General features: G+C 35.4%; 1 protein-coding gene across 4 annotated transcripts; it reads right to left on the bottom strand.

Annotated features, from left to right (window-relative positions):
• Positions 1 to 7,406: 7,406 nt before the first annotated feature.
• slc29a4a (solute carrier family 29 member 4a) lies at positions 7,407 to 20,237 on the bottom strand. Of its 4 annotated transcripts, none has more exons than XM_079823929.1 (11): positions 19,928 to 20,237; positions 18,033 to 18,254; positions 17,167 to 17,298; positions 15,827 to 15,940; positions 14,004 to 14,132; positions 13,816 to 13,890; positions 13,450 to 13,715; positions 9,667 to 9,790; positions 8,616 to 8,803; positions 8,279 to 8,519; positions 7,407 to 8,131 (listed from the first exon to the last, which is right to left on the bottom strand). In XM_079823929.1, the coding sequence occupies exons 2-11, from the start codon at positions 18,193 to 18,195 to the stop codon at positions 7,998 to 8,000; spliced, it is 1,566 nt and encodes a 521-aa protein (XP_079680055.1). In that variant the 5' UTR covers positions 18,196 to 18,254; positions 19,928 to 20,237; the 3' UTR covers positions 7,407 to 7,997. The 4 variants fall into 4 exon arrangements, with proteins under 4 accessions (XP_079680055.1, XP_079680057.1, XP_079680058.1 ...); XM_079823931.1 differs by having other exon boundaries at positions 13,459 to 13,715; positions 19,928 to 20,137; XM_079823932.1 differs by having other exon boundaries at positions 13,459 to 13,715; positions 20,013 to 20,137.
• Positions 20,238 to 21,961: the final 1,724 nt, after the last annotated feature.

Genomic DNA, 21,961 nt, shown 5'->3' with positions numbered 1-21,961 from the left:
CATTTAAAAGTCGTGTTAGTAACTTGAAAAATGTACCTCCAACACTGATAACCACCATGTGTTTTGGACTCTCTGTCTCATAGAATTCTGGTTTGATGAAAATAAGCAATAACCAGCATAGCCTAGCCTGGACCAGCATGGAAATCTATGAGAAAACCTATCTGATAACATGATACATGAAGCTTGTGTAGATACTTCTAGTTCTTAAACAATGTGTTTTTGTCTTCAGTTTGAGCCGCATCTGTCCTTCCCAGTGTTTCTCCTGCTCTATGAGTCATCTAGTGTAGCCACATTAGCACCTTCACAGTCAAGTCCGACTCTTAGCACTGTCTGGAGCAGCTGTGTCAAATGTAACCTTCCCAGTCTGCTCATTACAGTCTCTGTATCCCTGCCATTAACTGGGTCATGGTAATTCAGACACCCACAAGTGGCTATTACAAGAGCCCTGACTGTACAATAACTTAAAACCAGCCAACATGGAAATGAATGTGCTGCTCTAAAGACATCTAACCCAACATACAACAGAAGCACCTCACCCTACCCCATTAAAATGCGCCTTGCGTCTTTTCTTGGTTGTGCCTCCATTCTGTTCTTCTATGCAGATGAATGTTTTGATTAATATAATCTTATCAGAACAGATGGACAAATAAATAACACTTTTACAAACAGTGATTCCCCAGAGGTTTGTCATTTTAAATGATCCATGTCAGTTTTTTTTGTTTGCTGTGACAACAATCTTTCAGCTTCACGTTACCCACAACCAGAGCTACTTTTCAGTAATTTCCTGATACATCCGTCCCGACAGCTCTAAAATATAAATTATAGATATATCAAAGTGTATTTGGGTAAACATGGTTTGGAAGAAGGATTTCTTTGCACTCTCTCATTAATAACATATTATTTCGCTTGAAATAGAAACCATCTTTTACAATTTTATGTTGTTTGTACCAGTGCTTGGTTACTGTCGCATTACATAATATAAAGTGACTTTACAATACCAACCACAAGTTTGGAATAATTAAGAATTTGTTATGTTTTTGAAAGAAGTCTCTTATGCTCACCAAGGCTGCATATACAAGAAAATACAGTAAAAACAGCAATACTGTGACATATTATGACATTAAAATGAACAGTTTCTTATTTTATTTTAATATATTTTAAAATGTAGCCTAATTTATACAGTGTCTTCAGTGTCACATGATCCTTCAGAAATCATTCTATTATGACATTAAACATAAAATTTAATTATTACAAACTTTTGACCGGTGGTGTATATAAATATATATATATATATATATATATATATATATATATATATATATATATATATATATATATATATATATATATATATATATATATATATATATATATATATATATATATATATATATGTGTGTGTGCGTGTGTGTGTGTGTGTGTGTGTGTGTGTGTGTGTGTGCTTTTACCAGCACAAGCAATGTACTTTAGAAGTATACATACAAGTAAAAGTATGCATATTACGATGCAGAGTAGAAAAATAAAAAATAAAGTATAAATCAATGAACTTACACGCTCTAACAAGTATATTTAAAAATTTGGTCAGCATAAATGGTTCGAATATGTAATTTGCTGTTGTATTATTAGTTCCTTACATGATGATCATTAGAAAGCTCTCAGTATAAAATGGGACTTCTCAGTACACTTCCTGCAAGTAGGCATAAGTCAAGATTGGGGCCACAGTGTCTGGCATGTCATTAAACATTCAACACTGTCTCGATTAGAGGTCTCACAGCGGGGGAAAAATTGTTGTACGATGGTATGATGTTCACGATCTGCTCCATCCCTTGAGAGTGCACCTCCTTGTAATCAGTATGTCTGTCACGACTGAGACTCTCGCTCTGACATACTCACAATTTAAACCGTTCACATGTCTTTTTCATGAGTTTAACCTTCAAGCAAAATAACTCCATTGCCACATTTTTATTGGATCGTCCCTGGCGGAAAGTAACACATACACATCTAGTATTTGCTTGGGTGTGCTGACACTTGTACTAGATGAAACAGATATTAGATATTGTGCAGTCATGTGCGTGTCAGAGAAAGTGTATGAATGCAACCTTGGCAATGTCCTTGACTCGCTGAGAAGCTGGCTACAAAGAACAAGAATATTCCACCACAGCTTGGAAACACAAATAAAAAGCCCCTACTTTCCCAAGGGAAGGACTCCTAAGTAGGATATTTACAACGAGATACCGTTGGGTTTTTAGCTTTGAAACATATAAACTAGATAGCCGGTGACAACAATGATAACAAAACTATGTCAACAATGATAAATCAAGGAGAGAGAGGGTTTCTGAATTGTTACTGGCCAACAGTGTGATTTAGAAATTATCAGTTTGGAAAAACTTGATTCTCATTGGTCAATTGTGGCATCCTGCAGTCCGATATCTCCTAATATTCACCATCATCTGTGGCAAACCTGTCTGATGTCTCACCTACAAAAACTTTCACGACATACTTTCATGACTCACCTACAAAAACAGCTGCCGCCATCTTGCGTGTCTGTTACTGACAATGACCATCAGTGGACTTAACTTTTAATACTATCAGTATTTGTGTTATAGGCCCCCATGTGCTTTTTACATTACGGTGGACAAATGTTTTCCTTGTGGAAGCTTTTTCACAAAACATGACCGCTTCAACTTTTTGGAAAGAAATTCATATTTTCATTCAGCAAGCATACATTAAAGTGTCCCTATAATGCTATTTTAAAGTTTGCTAATTATGTTTTGGACGTCTCCTACAACAGGTTTACATGCATCAAAAGTCATTTTCTCATAATATTCATTGCACATCACATTTAAATCCCTCATTTGCAAGCTGCTCTGCTCTGATTGGCCAGATGGCCCAGTCTGTTGTGAATGGTCTACCGCGTACAGCACGTGTTTCGGACGCTAAACACACATTTCCATAACTGTACTTCAGCTCTGTCCAGAGGCTTCCTAAAGCTCAGCGATTGTACACACTGTAAAGACAGTAACTATGACATTGATTTTACCATATCAATCTGAGTGAGAGTCCGAATCGATGATGAAACATTGGAAGAACTAGTTATTCAACCCGAACCGCCATTGCAAGGACGACTTGAGCGGGACAAGATGTAACATTAAAGTTTGCAAAACAAATCTAGCTTCATCCTTTATCTTTACTCAAAGTAATAAGAACAGACAATCTGCATTAATAGACAGTTCACTTTTAGGTAATAGTGGCCCACAGCTGATTAGCATTAACTATTACAGTAAGACAGTAATAACGCGAGTTAGCCGGTTAGCAAAACTACGTATTTTGAACACCCGGTAGAAAATATACATCAATAATTATTCATACTTACTGAGGAGTAAGCTGGTCCAAATAAACTGGGTACTGACCCATCTTTCAAGAGCAAGCATTTTGTGAATCCCGCGTTGAACGTTTGAGGGCGGGTCAAGTTGTTTGCGGGCGGACAATTGGCGGGCATTATCCAAATGTATTTTCTAGTGACGTAGCACAGATTCAAACTACAGACGACTCATTTGAGTGGTTCAGAGTCGATCGTGCACTTTCGACTTTTACAACTTTGCAGAACGTTTACATTCACAATCAGAGAATATCTGAAAAACCAGGGGCACTTTAAATTGGTCAAACGTTACAGTAAAGACATTTATAATCTTACAAAAGATTTCAATTTGAAATAAATGCTGTTCATTTACATTCTATTCAAAGAATTCTGAAAATAAAAAAAAGTTTCACGCAGCACAACTGTTTTCAACATTGATAATAATAAGAAATGTTTCTTGAGCATCACATCAAATCAGCATAGAATGATTTCTGAAGGATCATGTGACACTAATGATGCTCGAATTTTCAGCAAAAACATTTAAAAATCTTATCGACCCCAAACTTTTGAATGGTACTGTACCATGCCATGCTATTAAACAGAATAACCAGTCAAAGTCAGTCCAAGGAGCCTCAAACTTACTCTGACATTGTTCTATTGGTGTGTATCCAGTTTAGAGGACAGGGAGCAAAGTGGTATTATAACAAAGGATATAGAAGATAATTCCCAGTGATGAATTGGACGTCAGTAGGCACATCCTGGCCTTTTTAACTTTCAACGAGTTGATCCATCTCCTCTAGAGTTTTGGAGGCTGCTCAAAACAAAGCGCCAGAGAACTAGAGCAGAATGAAAAATGTTCAGGAACTGTACTATTAGACACCAGAAACCCTCCAGCGGCCAGACCAAAATTAGAAGCCTCTTTGTAACCAAGACTACACCCTATTTTAATTCTCTATGGAGTTAATTAGGCCAGCGTGGTTACAACACATACTATACATAATGTTTCCTCGGTACTCTGCTCAGGTGGTTTTGTGAAACAAGAGTGTGTGGGAAAATGGTAGCGGATATATCCTCGAGCATGAGAAATTCCTGTTATTTTATAGGCTACCTGAGGGAAAGTCAGACTGTGGTATTTTGCAAAAATGTATGCAAATGAAATGTATGCAAATAGTTTTTTTTTTTTATGTGGAAGGTTTTTAATTATTGTTTTGCCAGTATTGTGGTGGTTAAATAACTGGTTAAATAATGATGGTGTATGTTGAAAAAAATTCATTTAATTTGCCAATTCTCTTTTCCATATTATATATTTTCCCTTATCTATACCTGTCAATAAAACAAGTGTTGCTATTTGAAACCCGTGGAGTCAATTCATGAGCTGGAGAGTGACTGGGATCTCCCATCACCATTGTGCCTTGAGCAGCCTCAGGTTGCCACAGGGGGGCTGTCCATATAGTAAAAATAGCTACTGCAAATCTAGAGACTAAATATTTTAAAAGTATGGAAATAAGCCTTTCCTGCTGCATGCAATTAAAGCCTAATAATTAGGGTTGGGTATCGTTTGGGTTTTTTTCGATTCCGGTGCCAAACCGATACTTTTAAAACGGTTCCGGTGCCTAAACGGTGCCTGAACCGGTACTTTTTTTTTTTTTAAAAGGCCACCAAACGAGGTGGATGACATTAAATGGCTTTTTATTTATTTATTTATTATTTAAATTGAACCATTTATTAAACGTTTAATGTATACTTAAATGTATGAATATAAATAAATACAAAACACAATTTACTTATTTACAAATTATAATTGACATATTTACAAATTCACAGTAAAACCTAAGCCACCCAACTACAACAAGCCTATATAACTCTAAACAGTTACAGTAATAACAGCAGTCGTCTGTATTCTTGCTCTGCTACAAACCAGCTTCGAGCTTCAGCTTTATTTTGAAATATGATCATATTCTCTGGCTAAATATTTTTGAACGCATCGCCTTAATGTTTCCATGGTGACGCGTCATGTTTCTCACATGACACACAGCAGCCGCAATAGCACTGACAGCTCAGCTGTATCGGGTTTATTTCGTTTTTTCTTTTTATTCAAAATATTCACAAACTTCTTAACTGTGTCACGAACTATCTTATGTTCAAATGTGTGAGTGAATGTGTGTTAGTTGATCTATAAAGCGCAATGGGCGGCGCCATGTTAGTTTGCGCCTCAGAATCGGATCTGTCGGATTTACAACACTGAGTTCATTCTCGTCTCACGAAATACATGAAAGTAAGTGACCAGTGAACTGGAAGAAGAATAGAGTAAACTATGTAGTTACTATATAATGTGCATTTATCTGATGTGAATAAAACACGTAACGTTAGTCAAATTATAACCGTCTGAAAGGATTGTCATTGCCGCTTTCATAGACATCAGTGTGGGTTTTTTGCTAGTAGCCTACTTATGAACATTTAAATGTCTGAAACCTGAAATAAACATGATGTCGTTGAAAACACTGAATAGTTGTCATGAGTTGTGATGTGTCCAGCGCTGAGCGTCTGTCTCTGGCTCGGTGCAGCCAAAGCGCGAAAGCACGTTTGAATTTTGGCACCGAAATGAGGAACCGAAATCTGCGTTCTGATTCGGTCCGGTACATACCGGATATATAAGTACCGGTGCCATATTGGAACCGGATTTCGGTACCCAACCCTACTAATAATATGACTACTGTCATTATATTCAGTAAAAAATAATTGGGTGAGGGCTACCAACCCAGCAGGTTTTATATGAATGTATTAGCTAAGAATAGGTCAGCTAAATTAGGAGGAAACTTGTACTGTGCCTGCTATCCAGGCAGGCAGGGATCGACTGCATAGAATTTGATTGTCAATTGCATTTATATTCTGAAAGAGTCGCTGTAAATTGTCTGGCGCGTTAATGGATTTTGCTGATTATTCCACCATGTGTTACCTCCTCATAGCAGCAGCATATCACCGCAGAAAAGAGCATCTCCAGAATGTCCTGCCGTGAAACCAGTGGATCATCTGCTCTCTGCATTTGAACGAGGATGTAGGCATTATTGTACACAACATGAGCTGTAGATCGTGGTGTATAGGCTATATATTAAGTTATCATTTGTGTTTAATCAGATTTATCTGTAAAGAGAAATGTAACGCATGCAGCCAAAATAAAATTATATAACAGTGCACATTGTAGGCCTATTTGTAATGTTTTCTAGTCTGAAAACGTTGTGCAGCAGCGCCATCTGCTGTCTTAAAGACTTACACGTGGCAGGCTTTTTTTACCCACCTTATTTTTCAGAAAGAGGGCCCGGCCATTTGTAATTTTAACGTGTCTGACTTCATGTCATTGGATTCCAGTTATTTCAAAACAGCTCGTTATGCTGCTTGATATTGCAAACTGGTATTTCTTACCATATTATTTTAATGTATTGTCTTAATTGTAGCAAACAGTTTTAGAGTTTACTGCATTTTGATATATTCTTGTCAGTGGCTAATAAATCGGAAGTCTCACAGAAAACACGTGACTTCCGCGTTGAAAATTAAGGTGGATACCTCACATAAAATTCTAACCGATAGCAGTGAAATATGCCGAATTTCAGACAAATATAAATCTTATTTAGCCTATCCCTGTGACAGCCCTGGGCTCTCTAAAATAAAAAATAAAAATAATAATATTAATAATCCCTTGAGGGTGAGTAAATGACAGCATTTTCATTTTTGGGTGAACTATCCCTTTAAATACAATTCTAGGCTATTCATAATGGTAATTATTTTGACACCATGTAAATTGTGTAGGACGGAGCCATAATCATTCAATCTGCTTTCTTCATATAATTTTCTTAATGTATAATGTCATTAAGTAAAGTACATTTTCCTGTTTATCCCTGTAAGGCTGCATTGAAACAATCTGTATTGTATAAAGCGCTATATAAAATAAAGGTGACTTGACTTGACAGTTTTAAAATAACAACTGTCACACACCCCGAATGAAGATAACTTGGAAAATTTGGAAGACAATGCAGGAAAATTTACACAAAAAGAAAAGAAAAAAAAGCATTTATTTAGAGATGTTTACATTCAGTTAGCTTTAGCAAAAAGGTCCAGTGTATCCATATTGCACTCAAAAGACTATGATTTTCTTTTTCGACAAATCCCTTTAACATGCATCCAGACATAATGACCTTCATCTAGTACAGTTCCTCAGTCCTGTCAGAATGTACTCATAAATGTTCATGTTTGTCTGTCAATACCATATACAACACCACAAAATGTGGAGTCAGACATTAAACATCAAACTTATTCGGCCCAGATTTTCACAGTGCTACCAGCTTTATCACCACAAAACTAACGTTTGACATCTTAACGAAAGCGAACATTTGGCAACATGAAGAAAACTCTCCCGAGAACAAAAGAGGCAACACAACTTAGAACACATATATAACTCTTTACAGTGTCAAAGCTTGTTTCTTCATCTATTTGACTACATTCACAGGCACACAGCATTGCAGGCGGGCCAAAAGAAGCCTGCAGCAGAGGTCTGATTTATGGGAACTGCGGAGTTGCTACACAGTGTGGCAAAGGTGCCGTCTGATGAGATTGATGACATGTTTTTTTGGCTTGGACTAGGGTACTAGTACCCCTGGGTGAAGTTGTAGCCAGTCTCTGAGTGGAACATGGAGCCTGAAGCGGTGAAACTGTAGGCAGCATAGGCGACCACAGAGCCCAGCATCAGTCCAGTCATGTAGGACACAGTCATTATGTTCCCTGTGGGACAAAATCACATGAACTAAAAGTTAATGACTGCATCTCTAGAGAGGAGATTATAAATGCATCTTTCTGAAGGTTTAGACTAACATACAAGCACCTGTTCATCTGAATAAACTTTTGCATTTATACTTTTGATACATTTACCTGCCAGCTCCCTCTGCTCAGGTGCCACCTTGCCTGCAGCATGAATCATGGGAACACTGCCAAAGTAGCCATTAGTGATGCCCATGAGGAGAGAGAAGATGCAAGGCCATGCCGGGTGGCTGAAGGTGGGCTTCTGAGCGGGATACACACACATGATGAACAGAGGGATGAAAACTACTCTCACACAGGAAAAGAAGAGAAGACGAGTCCCGTTCCATTCATACGGCACAGCTGCCAAGATCTACACAAACGGACAGACAAGATTAGACATCAAATGATTTCAAAGGATGTTGAAAATGACAATTAAACCGTAAGGTCATTATGTCTCTGAACATACTTTGCCCACAAAGTCGGATATGTTGAAGACGGCCATGATCAGAATGGGCAGCCATTCCCCCAGTGTGACATTCCTGATCTCAGACTCCAGCCCAGGAAAAAGGCACAACGTGATGAAGTAAGTGACGGCAATAGACAGCATGTAAGTCCAGATCACCCGGGCAACCACATAACGATGCAGGATCATGTCTGCAACAGAAGGGGTCACTGCTCGGTTACCCAAATACATGAAAATTAGGTGGTGTTGACAGTATACTACCATTCAAAGTTTTGAGGTCAGTAAGATTCTTTCATTCAGCAAGGACGTATTAAATTAAAAGTGACAGTAGCAACATTTATAAAGTTTTCTGTTTCAAATAAATGCTGTTCTTTTGAACGTTCTATTAAACAAAGTATCCTAAGCAAAGTTTCATTTATAATAATCATAAATGTTTATTGAGCAGAAAATCAGCATATGAGAATGATTTCTAAAGAATCATGTGACACTTAAGACTGGAGTAATGATGCTGAAAATCCAGCTTTACCATCCCAGGGATAAATTATATTTAAAAAAAATATTTTAAATTGTAATAATATTCCTCAATATTAATGTTTTACTGTCAATAAATGCAGCCATGGTGAGAATTAGAGTTTCAAACACTGATTAAAAATTCACCCAAACTTTTAATTTTTGCCTATTAGGAATGCACAATATATCGGTAACAGTAACATATTAATCTGAAAATATTACATATTTGCAGTTTTATATTTTTACATTGTTTGAGGTGATCTAACGCTCACTTAAAACACTTAATTTAATAACACCATTAAGGTAATCTTTAGCAGAATTCATAATGTACACTATAATGTTATGTTAAATAATTTGTATTTATTTAGACAAAATAATAAAGTATTTTAATATCAACCACTCAGTTTTTGGCCATGACATGAAAATAATTAATAATAATCAGTTTATCAGTTTAGGCTATATTGATGCATCCCTAAATCATACTTTCTTTGTAACATGCATGAGGAGTAATATATAAAATACAGTATTGTAAATGAGATCACACCTTTGATGCCTGGCCAGCTCCGTTTGATCTTTGGTTTGGGCCCATCAAATCTTACGTAAGTGTTTCCTCCAGCAAAATCTGTGCAGCCGTCTTCAGCTGGGGAAGAGCCCACTGCACCATTACCCTTGAAAACAGACAGGACATCTGAACGATTCTTACTGAATACATTACATCCGTATAGGACAGTGGAGTGACCATTAATAATGTTTTTTTAGTTCAATATGGCAACCTTGCATTAACTAATACATGTAACAAAAACGAACACATCAGAACCAATGGCCGCATCAAGGAGGTCACTGCAACTTTGTAAGAGCGTGCACTGAATTCAGATATTGTAATGCTGCTCTTGATGAACTAGCATTTCTGCAGGGGCTGTGTGAGGTGGGCCATTACTTGATTAAGTCTCTCTGAGCTAGTAAAACCACTCTCCTTAATTTGCTGAGAATAAAACAAGAGCATTCGGATCCTACAGCAGCACAGATAGGAAACTGCTCAGGAGAAATACCCCTATCACAAGCCACACCTAAGCTCTAGCATAGAAGAGCATTAAAGTCCCCATGAAATCAAAAGTCTTTTGGCTTTTAGTATGAATATGTTAGTCTTACTTTTATCTAAGCTAATGTGCTCCAAAACAATGACAACATTTGCATTTAAAAGATACACTACCGGTCAAAAGTTTGAGAACAGTAAGATTTTTTAAATGTTTTTAAAGAAGTCACTTCTGCTCACCAAGGCTGCTTTTATTTGATCAAAAATACAACAAAAACAGTATTATTGTGAAATATTTTTACAATTTAAAATATTTTTTTTCTATTTGAATATATTTTAAAATGCAATTTATTTCTGTGATTCAAAGCTGCATTTTCAGCATCATTACTCCAGTATTTAGAGTCACATGATCCTTCAGAAATCATTCTGATATGCAGATTTGCTGCTCAAGAAACATTTATTATTATTATCCATGTTAAAAACAGTTGTGTAAATTTTTTTTTCAGGATTATTTAATGAATAGAAAGTTCAAAAGAACAGCATTTATCTGAAATATAAAGCGTTTGCAACATTATAAATGTCTATACTGTCACTTGATCAATTTAAGGCATCCTCGCTGAATAAACGTATTCATTTCTTTAAGTTCTTTCCCTCAAAAAAAGGGTAATACAATGTTACAAAAGCTTTCTATTTCAGATAATTACTGTTCTTTTGAACTTTCTATTCACCAAAGAATCCTAAAAAAAAAAAAAAATTAAACATTGATAATAATCATAAATGTTTTTTGAGCATATAATCATCATATTAGAATTATTTCTGAAGGTTCATGTGACACTGAAGACTATAGTAATGATGCTCAAAATTCAGCTTTGCATCACAGGAATAAATTACATTTTAAAATATATTCAAATAGAAAACAGTTATTTTACATTTTAATAATATTTCACAATATTACAGCTTTTTTTGTTGTATTTTTAATAACATAAATGCAGCCTTGGTGAGCAGAAGAGACTTCTTTAAAAACATTTTAAAAATCTTACTGTTCTCAAACTTTTGACTGGTAGTGTATAAGCATTCGAAACTTACTCACTTCCGCCAATATGGATCAATGATTCTTCTCATCAGATTTTCTGCCCAATCAAATGCTCTCTAGAATCTAAAATGCCCCGCCCCCAAATAGAAGCTGAATCTATGGCTGAAATTGGTCACTTGTTCACACATTTACTATTTTCTACATGGTTAATGGCACATAGTGCACTATATATGGGATAGGGAACGATTCAGAAAGTGTAAATATGCTTTCCATTGGCATGAATGAAGTCTGGTTTTCACGCAGTCTGCTCCGGTCCAGAGACACGACAGCACAGAACGGGTTATATGCGCGAGTCTGCGCATATACCAGACAATGTAATTTAGAATCAATTCTGATAGAAATCCCACTACCAATCATTCTAAACAAGGAATTCACGGATGAAGATGAAGAAATCATCTTCAGGGGAGAAACAGCTGAGTGCTCAGTCTGTCACCCACAGGAAAAACATGAGGTTACTCTGAACTGAAGTGCTTTTACTCCGACTGAACTGCCTGTACCTGAGTGAGCACTTAAATCACGCTCTCCCTGTGACCTTCTCAGAGCTGCAGAGAGCACCGAGTGGCCAAGTTATGGGGGGATTTTACAGAAAACACAGCTGAGTATGTATAACTAAAACAGTCTAAAAACAGTCAGCTATATTTAAAGAGATTTATGATTCTACATTTCAATTAATTTTATCACACATTACCAGCAGAGCATGATAATGCAACTGATTTATTTAATTCCAAATGGATTTCTGAACCACATGTAACCCCTCCAGTCCTACTTGCCCCACTCCGGCATTGGTAAATACCGTAAATACCTAGCGTAAGTTGCTAGTGCGCCTCTTGAGATCAGGGGAGTGAGGTTTACCAGCACAGCACTCACTAGCTGGCCTCCGTTACACATAGATAGCAAAGACAGAAGGTTTGTTGTTTAATTTACACAGAATTCTCTGGGACTTTTGTTGAACTGGGCAGCAGTAATTATGACAAAAACACTTAAAGCAAAAGTATGAGAAAGCTAGAGCACATTGTAGACACACTTAAAACATATGACTGGGTTAAAGGCCCATTCTCAACAAGAACGATCACTATATCAATAACTATATTAGCGTCAACACCAGTGGACGATATCGTTCTGTTTATTGTTGTCTAGCGTTTTACATGCTCAAGCTCTTTAAAAGCAGAATGGATTCTTATTGGCTATCAATGTTTTTATCATTCATCATCTGGACAAATACGTTCTGAAAGTGATTCCAACGTTATCGTTACTCTGTTCCGTTATCATTACAGTTGTGATGTGAACTCTGCTATTTTTTTATATTTAGAATGATTTTTAGAACTAATTCTTTATCGTTATTGTCCTTGGTTAACTCTTGTTTAGTAGTGCTCATCTTAAAGTTATATGGGTTGGAAGACTACAGGCACAAAAACATTTTTCTTTCTAATAAACTTTTGTTAAACTTCTATTTTGGATCCTGTCATATGTAGATTTCATTGTTTTACCATTGTTCCAGATGTTTAATCTTAGAATATTTAGTGTACTTGGTTACAAAGAAGTAAACATCAGTGAACAGCATGCTTGAAATAAATAAAATCAAGGTTAGCTATCTATATAAATATCTTCATATTATTTATGTATTTATGTATATATATATATATGTATATATATATATATATATATATATATATATATATATATATATATATATATATATATATATATATATATATATATATATATATATATATATATATATATATATATATATATATATATATATATATATATATATATATATATAAAGGCCTATTAGAAAATATTGCATTTTGTATATATTTTATTTTAATTATTATTAATTATGCATCATATTTTATATTTCATTTTATAATGATAATTTATTAATATATTTATATTAATACATATCAATACAAAATATATTTTAATATAAGTATATATTTACAATGTGCATCATTGCCAGTCAAGCTGTAATTTTGTTAAATTCTGCAAAAAGAGAGAAATTGTTATTAAATTGTATGCATTAGAATTAATAAAATACTACTTCTTTTTTTTTGTAATCTCATGTCCAGCACAGACTGAAACAAAATACCTGTTTTTGAGATGTGGTGAAAATACCAATTGTTTGTTCACTATTGGAGAAAGGCCATAAACAGGTTCATCTTAATAAGTCCTTCTCACATTTGACATGCAAAACTTACAAATCTTACTTCTTCTGTAATGACATCATGGTGGACCTGGTACTGGGTTCCATGGTGTGAGTGGTCTTTGGCATGGGACAGGCCCTGTCGTGCCAGACTCGTGTAGTATTGGACAAAGCGTGTTCGTCGCACCAGCATGTGCAGGACAAAACAAACCAGCACCATACAGATGGAAATGACGAAGAAGATGATGGTGTTCTCCCTCTCGTTTTTGATCAGTAGTTTGGTGAAGATACGGCTGAGTGAAATCATTACTCCTGCCGTGCCTACACAGGAAAAACAAACAAACAATGATAATCTTGTTTTTGCAGTTTGCCCAAACATTATGTTTTTCATGACCACATTTGATGACTAAAGGCCTCTTACTCTCTCCGGTCATCACGCCCTGTGTGTAGCGCTTGGGAAGCATCCCCATGTATCCATAGAAACTGGACTGCTGCACTGGAGACACAACAGGGTAAGAGACTGTTATGGCTGGAAATGGTTGAGAACACAATGTTCTGAGCCTTGCCCAACAGCCTAGATTCTGCGGAAAGGAAAATATGAATAAATACCTGTACATCCAAATGCCACAGTGCCCATAGACATCAGATTGATGACGTATGATTGTTTTGTGGTGAACTTCTCCAGCCACACATCAAAAATGGTGACAAAAAGCAGAGGTCCAAGTGCAAAGAGGTAACCTGCAAGAGATGAACTCAGATATAAACAGATCTGACATAGCACAACTCAAAAATAAGTATGTTTACAAGCTGCTTAATTCAAAAAGTTTAGATAAAATAAAAACTATATTCATAAAATGACCCCATGATGGGAACCCTTAAATGGTTCTTTATACAGTATATGAAGCACCCGATAGAATCCTTTTAAGGTTTTATATTTTTTATACCTTGTCTTCAAAGAGTGTACAGAATGTAACCCATCAGTGATGTTGTCTACACTGGATGCGGCTTGGCACGGTGCGTATGACGGAGTATTTCTGTGCCAAATACACTCCATACATTTCGAGTATGGCCCTGTATGACTTCATAAAGGGGCAGAATTGCTTGTATGGGCACTTTTCCCGGATGAATGCATGCGCAAATCAACCCGAGCGAGCGATCAACAAGCTTCATTCGGGTTACGGAAGCCATTGGCAGTGCTGTCATTTAGTTTTTTTAGACCACAAAATCAACAATGTCACTAAAGAAGTGTTTTTCAGGTTGTGAGGGAAAGATAAACTTTTTCAGCTTCCCAAATAACGTAACGTAGCACGTAGGAAACAGTGGATGCAGTTTTTTTTCCAGAGCAGCAACAGAGTTCTGCAAGTGTGTTTGTTTGTTCCCGGTCATGAGTCAAAACCGCAGGCGGTGAGTGAAACTGCATCAAATGTCTGTTTTGTTGGCAATCGGCGTCTAAGTGCATATAATGTAAACAACACGAACATATAGTGAATCAAAAGTTATCCAGGGATAATGTGATGATGTATTGTGTGTGTGTGTGTGTGCGCGCTCATGACTCTTTAGCTCCGCCCACTGCATGCCTGCACAAGCTTGGGTGTTTTCGGAAAGAATCGGTACAGCGTATCTGTCTTTTATAAATATGATAAAACTAAAGACTCTTTGGAGATATGAAGGATGCAATACTACTCCATAGGTACTCAAGACTAACATAAGACAAGCAGAAACTGTGTGTGTTATGCCCCCTCTAAGACATTTCTCCTTATATAGAACCTTTTTGGAAAAAAGAGTTCTTTAAAACTGAGTCAAGAATCCAAGGTTCTCTTTTTCTAAGAGTGTACAGACAGGCATTTTTCAAATTATCATCTTGTGTGTTCCACAGAAGGAAAAAAAAGTCATAAGGGCTATTCACACAGAGATGCGCTTTATTAAAAGTTTAACTTATTATAACTTGAGCGCCACGTTTTTAGAATGCAGTCACGCGCGAAATGCTGCCAAAGACGTCAGTCAATCATGTGTTTACATTAAAAAACAATGAAAAAATAGCACAGTGGAATGGAAAAACACGTGTGAACCGGCCCTTACAGGTTTGAAACTACATGACGGTAAGTAAATAATGACAGAACGTTCATTTTTAGGTGAAATGTTTCTTTCAAAGCATGAAATGGCCATATTATTCCATTTGCTGCTGTTCTTGATGGTCGCTAATGAAGGGTTTGTGACTGTGTGTGTGTTTTGTGGTGTCATTTTGTGTTGTTTTTCTACTGTTTCCATTATCTTAGTGTGTATTTAGTGAGTGTTATTCTTCAGGTTCAGATGAGTGATGCAGCTGTCAGACTGGACTCCTGCCGCTCCTCCCTTTCCCCTCGGGCCAGCAGCTCTCTCAGGTCAATCAGCCGCCTCCTCCCCCATCCCTTTGTGCTAATAAACAGACTCACCCACAGTGATCCTGGTGTGCAGGCTCAGCATCTCCACCAGGACATTGTTTAGGATCACGGCCACTAGGGCCACAAGAATATATGTTAAACCCATGTCAAACACGATAGATGTTCCTGAAGGACACAGAAGACAAAGAGGAAATTACCTCCACATTTATTGCACGAACCACAAAGAGAAGTGTCATTAATTTTTTAGATATCAGACCTGAAATATTGTCAATAATCAGTTTAAGCCATTTTGGATTTATTTTACAAAAACAAAGTTATTGTAAGTTGTTAGTCTAAAGTGCTGTGGAAGAAATCACCAATTCACAACTGAGCAAGTTGCACCTTCTGTAGATCATTTGCTTTCAATTTAAAACAGATCAAAATTCAAAAATCTTCGATGATTTATATATTATTATTAGATTATATTTACAGTTTACACTACAGTTCAAACGTTTGTTGTCTGTATGATTTTTTGCTCACTAAGGCTGCATTTATTTGATAAAAAAACTGTAAAAACAGTAATATTGTTAAATATTATTATCATTTAAAATAAATGTTTTTAATATATTTATTATTATTATCAATTATAAATGTTAAAAATGTATTATTATTATTATCAATGTTGAAAACAGTTGTTTATTATAAGAGAAAAACAGTGATGTACTCTTTCAGGATTCAGTAAAGAATAGAAAGTTAAAAAAAAAAGCATTTATTTGAAATAGAAATATTTTGTAACATTATAAATGTCTTTACTGTTATTTTTTGTTCAATTGAATTGCTGAATAATATTTCATACTGACCCCAAACTTTTGACTACACAAAATTATTATCTATTAAACACATTTAATATACTATACTTATTTTGTAATAAATGAATTGTATTTTATAGAAAAATACAATATAATACAAAAAAACTATAACATGCCTTAAAAACTCACAATTAACAAATCATAAGTGACTTCATTCATTTCACATAGTTTTAAATGCTAGGTAAGATATGAGGTAGGGCTGCACAATTAATCGAATTTGTAATCGTGATTTCAATTACGGGTGCCACAATTATGTAATCGTTCAATAAAATGTAATCGCAATTACAAAAAAAGTCCACTTATATTATTCTGTGTACTTAAGATAACATTCAGTTTTTTCCCTATTGTTTTTAGTTTTAGTATAACATTATAATACCATGCATATTTTTTACTTATATGTATATTTGACTTTTGAGGCTTAATGCTATATAATAATCGTAATTAATAAATCGCAATTACAATTTCAAGGGAATAATCGACAATTATGATTTTTTTTGTCATAATCGTGGAGCCCTAATATGAGGCATAAATATAATGGAGTACCTTGAAATTTATGATGCAGGTAGTCAACGTCTGTAATGAAGCTATTGTAAGGCAGCAGGAAGCCCACTCCAGCCAGGAGCATGGCAAAATAGATCCCATGGTAACGGTCATCTGGAATAGGCTCTTCAAACACTATGCACAGAAATCACACACATTTGTATGCACAAACAACAAGTCAGAGTTAGAGACAAAGTCCCACCTATGTTTTATTTGTATGACATTTCAAAATATATGCATTTTAAATATGTCTCTCAGCCTGTCTGCAGTCTCTTTGAAGTATATTTATGCATATGTATGAGACATTTGACATTTTGCTCTCTCTCTCTCTCTCTCTCTCTCTCTCTCTCTCTCTCTCTCTCTCTCTCTCTCTCTCTCTCTCTCTCTCTCTTTGGACGAGGAACTGATTGATAGAAGCACTTCTGTGACACTTGCTAGTTTCCTTAGTTGTGCAGCTTTAGTGCTTTAACACTGCATGCCTAATTTAAGAGATGGGAGAAATTAAATGTTTCAAAATGAAAATGTTGCACATATATACATCAAATGTAAAATATAACTATATGCCTACCAAACTCCACAGCATCTCTTACGCCAAAGATCAAGGAGAAACCTGTTCTCCTGATACATTGATTAAATAAGCATGACCTTTGTAACCAGGCAACATGAGGGGACTACAGACTCTCCACCTAACATGATTAGACCTAAGTACATGCCAAATAATGTAACCTTACCAACCAAGGTGAGTCTTCATCCTTACCAAACCAAAGTATGTTTTTACACACAATATAAGAACTCATCAAATATGAAATAGTGACTTAAATGACAATTTGTAGTTACATTGAGGCACATCATATGCAGCAGAGACTCACCAGGTTCTGAAAGGGCCAGCACTCCTTTATCAGAGATGTCTTTCACCTGGCAGTCCTCTTCTTCCAGCTGGTAGCTTTCGAAACTGAAGCTCATCACCACATTGCCCTCGGGGGTCTGGCCGGGGGTGGCCTGTTTACGTCGCTCTACTCCTTTTGAACCCATAGTTGTGGGCTGAGATGTCTTTCAAAAAGGCCTCTTTTTAACAGTGGCAGAAATATGATCTGTAAAAAGAGAATGAAAATGATTCATGTGCCAGCAACTTACAAAACAGACTAGATCCAAAACATTACATTACAGAATTTAAAGTATAGCTAAGATATTTAGAATTTTTTTTATGTGGTTTAATCACTTATTCCCCATGCGACAATCACATGATATAGTGACATTCTGATTAATCTTAACAATATCTTAAACAAATAAACTATTTTAAAGATAGTTACATGAATTTTGTGGTTTTATTTTGCATGTATTTCTGATATAAATACAGTTTAATAGGCATTGCCATTTATTTTCAATACACAGGCATTATTACTCTTGATTTGAGCTTCTTTTTCCAACTGAGATGAAAGGGGCATGTGATGTCAAATTGGCTCTAGTGACTGAACAGTGAAGTGTAATAAAAGCATGTGAAGAGCAGCCTCAAGCCACTTTCTGTTAAGTCGACCATGCTATGTGACATTTCACTTTTGGCTATATGATGTCTGCTTTTGTGCAAATGCATATAATCTCCTCTTTATTTTTATTTGCGTATGCATGTGTGTGCAATTACTAATGAATTGTCAAGGGATAGGCCTATATTTTGCATCCCTGCGTGTTCTATTTTAGGAAGGGACAGACAGAATCTATTCTGTTAATTCAAATCAAGCACTTCCAGCGAGCAGAGCCTTGGCCAAGATGCCACTGTTGGACGTGCTATTGAAATTGTCTTCATCTTGGAAATCTGCCAATCCGTCCTTTGAAGGAGGCTGGGGCTTGGAATGCATCACTGGATCAAAAGAAAAGCAATCTTTGATATCAGTGTTACGTCACTGACTAGAGAGTGGTTGGGCACATTTTGTGCCTCACCCGACCGTGTTGCATTGAGTGATACCAAACCAAATGGAATTGTTCTTTGCCAATGATTTACACAGTAAGAGTTTGTGACCAAACACAAAGACGTACATCATAATCCACCAAGCTGTCATAGGCATAGCATTATCATAGTGGCTCATGCTGTTTAACTAAGATACTCTATATGTCAACAGTGCTGAAACATGCAAATAAAAAGCATAGAGCATCACCTGCTCCTGAACCATGAACTGTCAAGACTGTGAAGTTACAGATGATAAGCATAAGCAAGGAAATGAATATGTAGCCTATAAAAGCTTTCCAAAATGATGCGGAGAGGCAATAATAATAGAAAAATGGGCTGCAGGCGAAGGATCTAAGAGGAACAACAAAAGGACCTGATGCTCGCGTGCTTTGTTGATAGCCTAGTGTTGTGTGTTTGACACAAGTTAAACCTTTGAAAATGAGTTAAAAAATGTTATGAAAAAAACAAGACGCACGTCAAAATCCAAATTAAATATGAAAACTTGCGTATTAAAACCTACTTATACACTTCGCTATATATATAAATAGCAGTAAGGGGGAAAGCAGCAGTACAGGCTATGTCAACGCGCACTAATTTATTCACTTTCTTTTTTTTCAAAACATATATCCCTTCGAGAAAATCTCCTATTTTCTGCTATCTGTAGGATGCTTTCTTTCAGGTCCTTTGTTGCTCTCACGGGACTTGTTATGGTCATAATCAAATCGCAGCATATATTTCCATTATTCATCTCGCAGTGCTCATGCATCATTTAGAGAGACAAAAGCGATACAGTTATCAGAAAGACAACAGGTTAAATCTTACCCCCGATCAATTAAATGTCTCTTTCCTCCCTTGTTCGCATGTTATTCCATGCAACCACAACCCTTCTTTAGCATTTTCATCATACGTGCGGTGTTGTTTAGGTTCTCCGGTGTAAATATCCTCCTTGGCAAGGTGAAGAGCCACAGATCCGCTGTCATTCTCCCTCCCACACAGCGCGTTTGTATCGGTCTACAAGCCTCCAGCTTGTCTGCCAAGGAAACCCGCTTTCCTCATCGCTCTATTAAAGGAAACCTGCTTTAGTGCACTTCATGATTCTGAATGCCCTTATTTCTATAATGCCATGCAAACTAATCATGCAGTTTCACAATTTAAGTATTCTTTTGAAAAATCTACAACTATAATATAAAACAAATAATTAGAATGTATAGGCCTATATATGGCATACTTAATTCTGATTGGTCAGTTGTGGTATTCAGTTTTGTATTATTATTTTTGAATAGATAAAAATAATACCTATATTGTTATATAATTTTCCTCCTAATGCATGAAATAAATTGTACACTTACCTTTTGCATTCAATTGTCTGTTTGGACCCAGTGGAACAAGCTTATAAAGCGGTCATAACTAAATATTTTTCAACTGAAACCATATTGTATCTAATCAGGGACTTCTCATTAATGAGTGAGTGTTAACTTGAATGTTACCATGTTTTTACCATGCTATTATTTCATTTACCCCCTTGTAATAAATTAAAAAAAATTGAAATTCTATGAAATTTCAAAGAATGAGAGCTACAGCATGCAGGTGTGATGCAAGAAAAAAAAAAAAAAAAAAAAATATATATATATATATATATATATATATATATATATATATATATATATATATATATATATATATATATATGAGAAGTTGTATTTGAATATATCATTAGATGAAATAATAACATGAAATATGAGAATTACCAGGGTGAACTTCATTGACTTCGATAGATTTAATTTTATTAATTTGAAACATTAACGCATGACTGCTCAAAACAGTCTAAATGTATGACTACTACTTGCACAAACTTTTACTTTCTTATGAAAAAATGATGATAAACAGCTTGTATCTCCTTTTAATTCTGAAATGGTTCAACAATAGGTGGCAGCAAAGGGAAATGTGGATTTTTTTCTTTTCCATACCCTCTTTCCTTTTTTAAATTTAGAATATGTTGGTCAATTAACTTTTGCTCTACAAACACATTAAAACACCAATTTGTTTTTGTTTTATATTTTATTTCAGAATTATTGTGCATGCATGCGCGAGCATGTTTATAAACAAAATGCAGCCCAAAATGCATTGGTTTAAATGGTTATATCTCTTGTATTTTAATCAATAAATTGTGTATATTTTGACAATCCTATCAAATTTACAAAATTTTAATAAATGTAAAGAATCTTTATGTACTTTTTCTGGGTCCAAATGGACCTAAATGCAACAGAAGGGTTTAAAAAGAAATGAATACTTTTAGCTTAATATTTAAGAATGCATTGAATTGATCAAACATGACGCTAAGGACTTTTAAATTGCTACAAAAAAAAAAAACTATTGCAAATGCTATTTTGAACTTTCATGAAAGAAACCTTAAAAAGGTTGAGCAGCAAATCAGCAGAATGATTTCTGAAAGATCATGTGACACTGAAGACTAGAGTTCTGAAAATTGCTCTGCGGCACAGAAATGTTTTTTTAATAGCCTAGAAAATAGAAACAGTCATTTTAAATTGAAATGATATTTCACAATATTACTGTTTTTACTGTATTTTTACCCAAACAAATGCAGCTTTGGTGATCATATGAAAAATTGGTAAAGGTCACACCCAGCTCACAGAGAAGAGTGCAGAGAATAATAACAAATAAACAAAATTAATCAAACAAGAAAATCAGGGAACAGGACTGAGAACATCCTTATATTTATATATATATAAATATACATAGAAAAGCCAGAAAACTAAAATAAATAATTATTTATATATTTATTTCCTTATTTATGTATATATATATTTTTCAATATTTATTTATTTATTCTTTTAT

Source organism: Gobio gobio (assembly GCF_949357685.1).
Source record: "Gobio gobio genome assembly, chromosome: 1".
In the NCBI taxonomy this organism is placed as follows: Eukaryota; Metazoa; Chordata; class Actinopteri; order Cypriniformes; family Gobionidae; genus Gobio; species Gobio gobio.
The sequence above is the reverse complement of the archived record's forward strand: the minus strand, read 5'-3'. Positions and strand labels throughout refer to the sequence as shown.

Coding starts and splice junctions, on each gene's coding strand:
- slc29a4a (XM_079823929.1), bottom strand. CDS start 18,195: ATGGGTTCAAAAGGAGTAGAGCGACGTAAACAGGCCACCCCCGGCCAG. Junction 15,941..17,166: donor CCTGCATCATAAATTTCAAG/GTACTCCATTAT, acceptor TGTGTCCTTCAG/GAACATCTATCGTGTTTGAC. Junction 14,133..15,826: donor GCACACCAGGATCACTGTGG/GTGAGTCTGTTT, acceptor CATCTCTTGCAG/GTTACCTCTTTGCACTTGGA.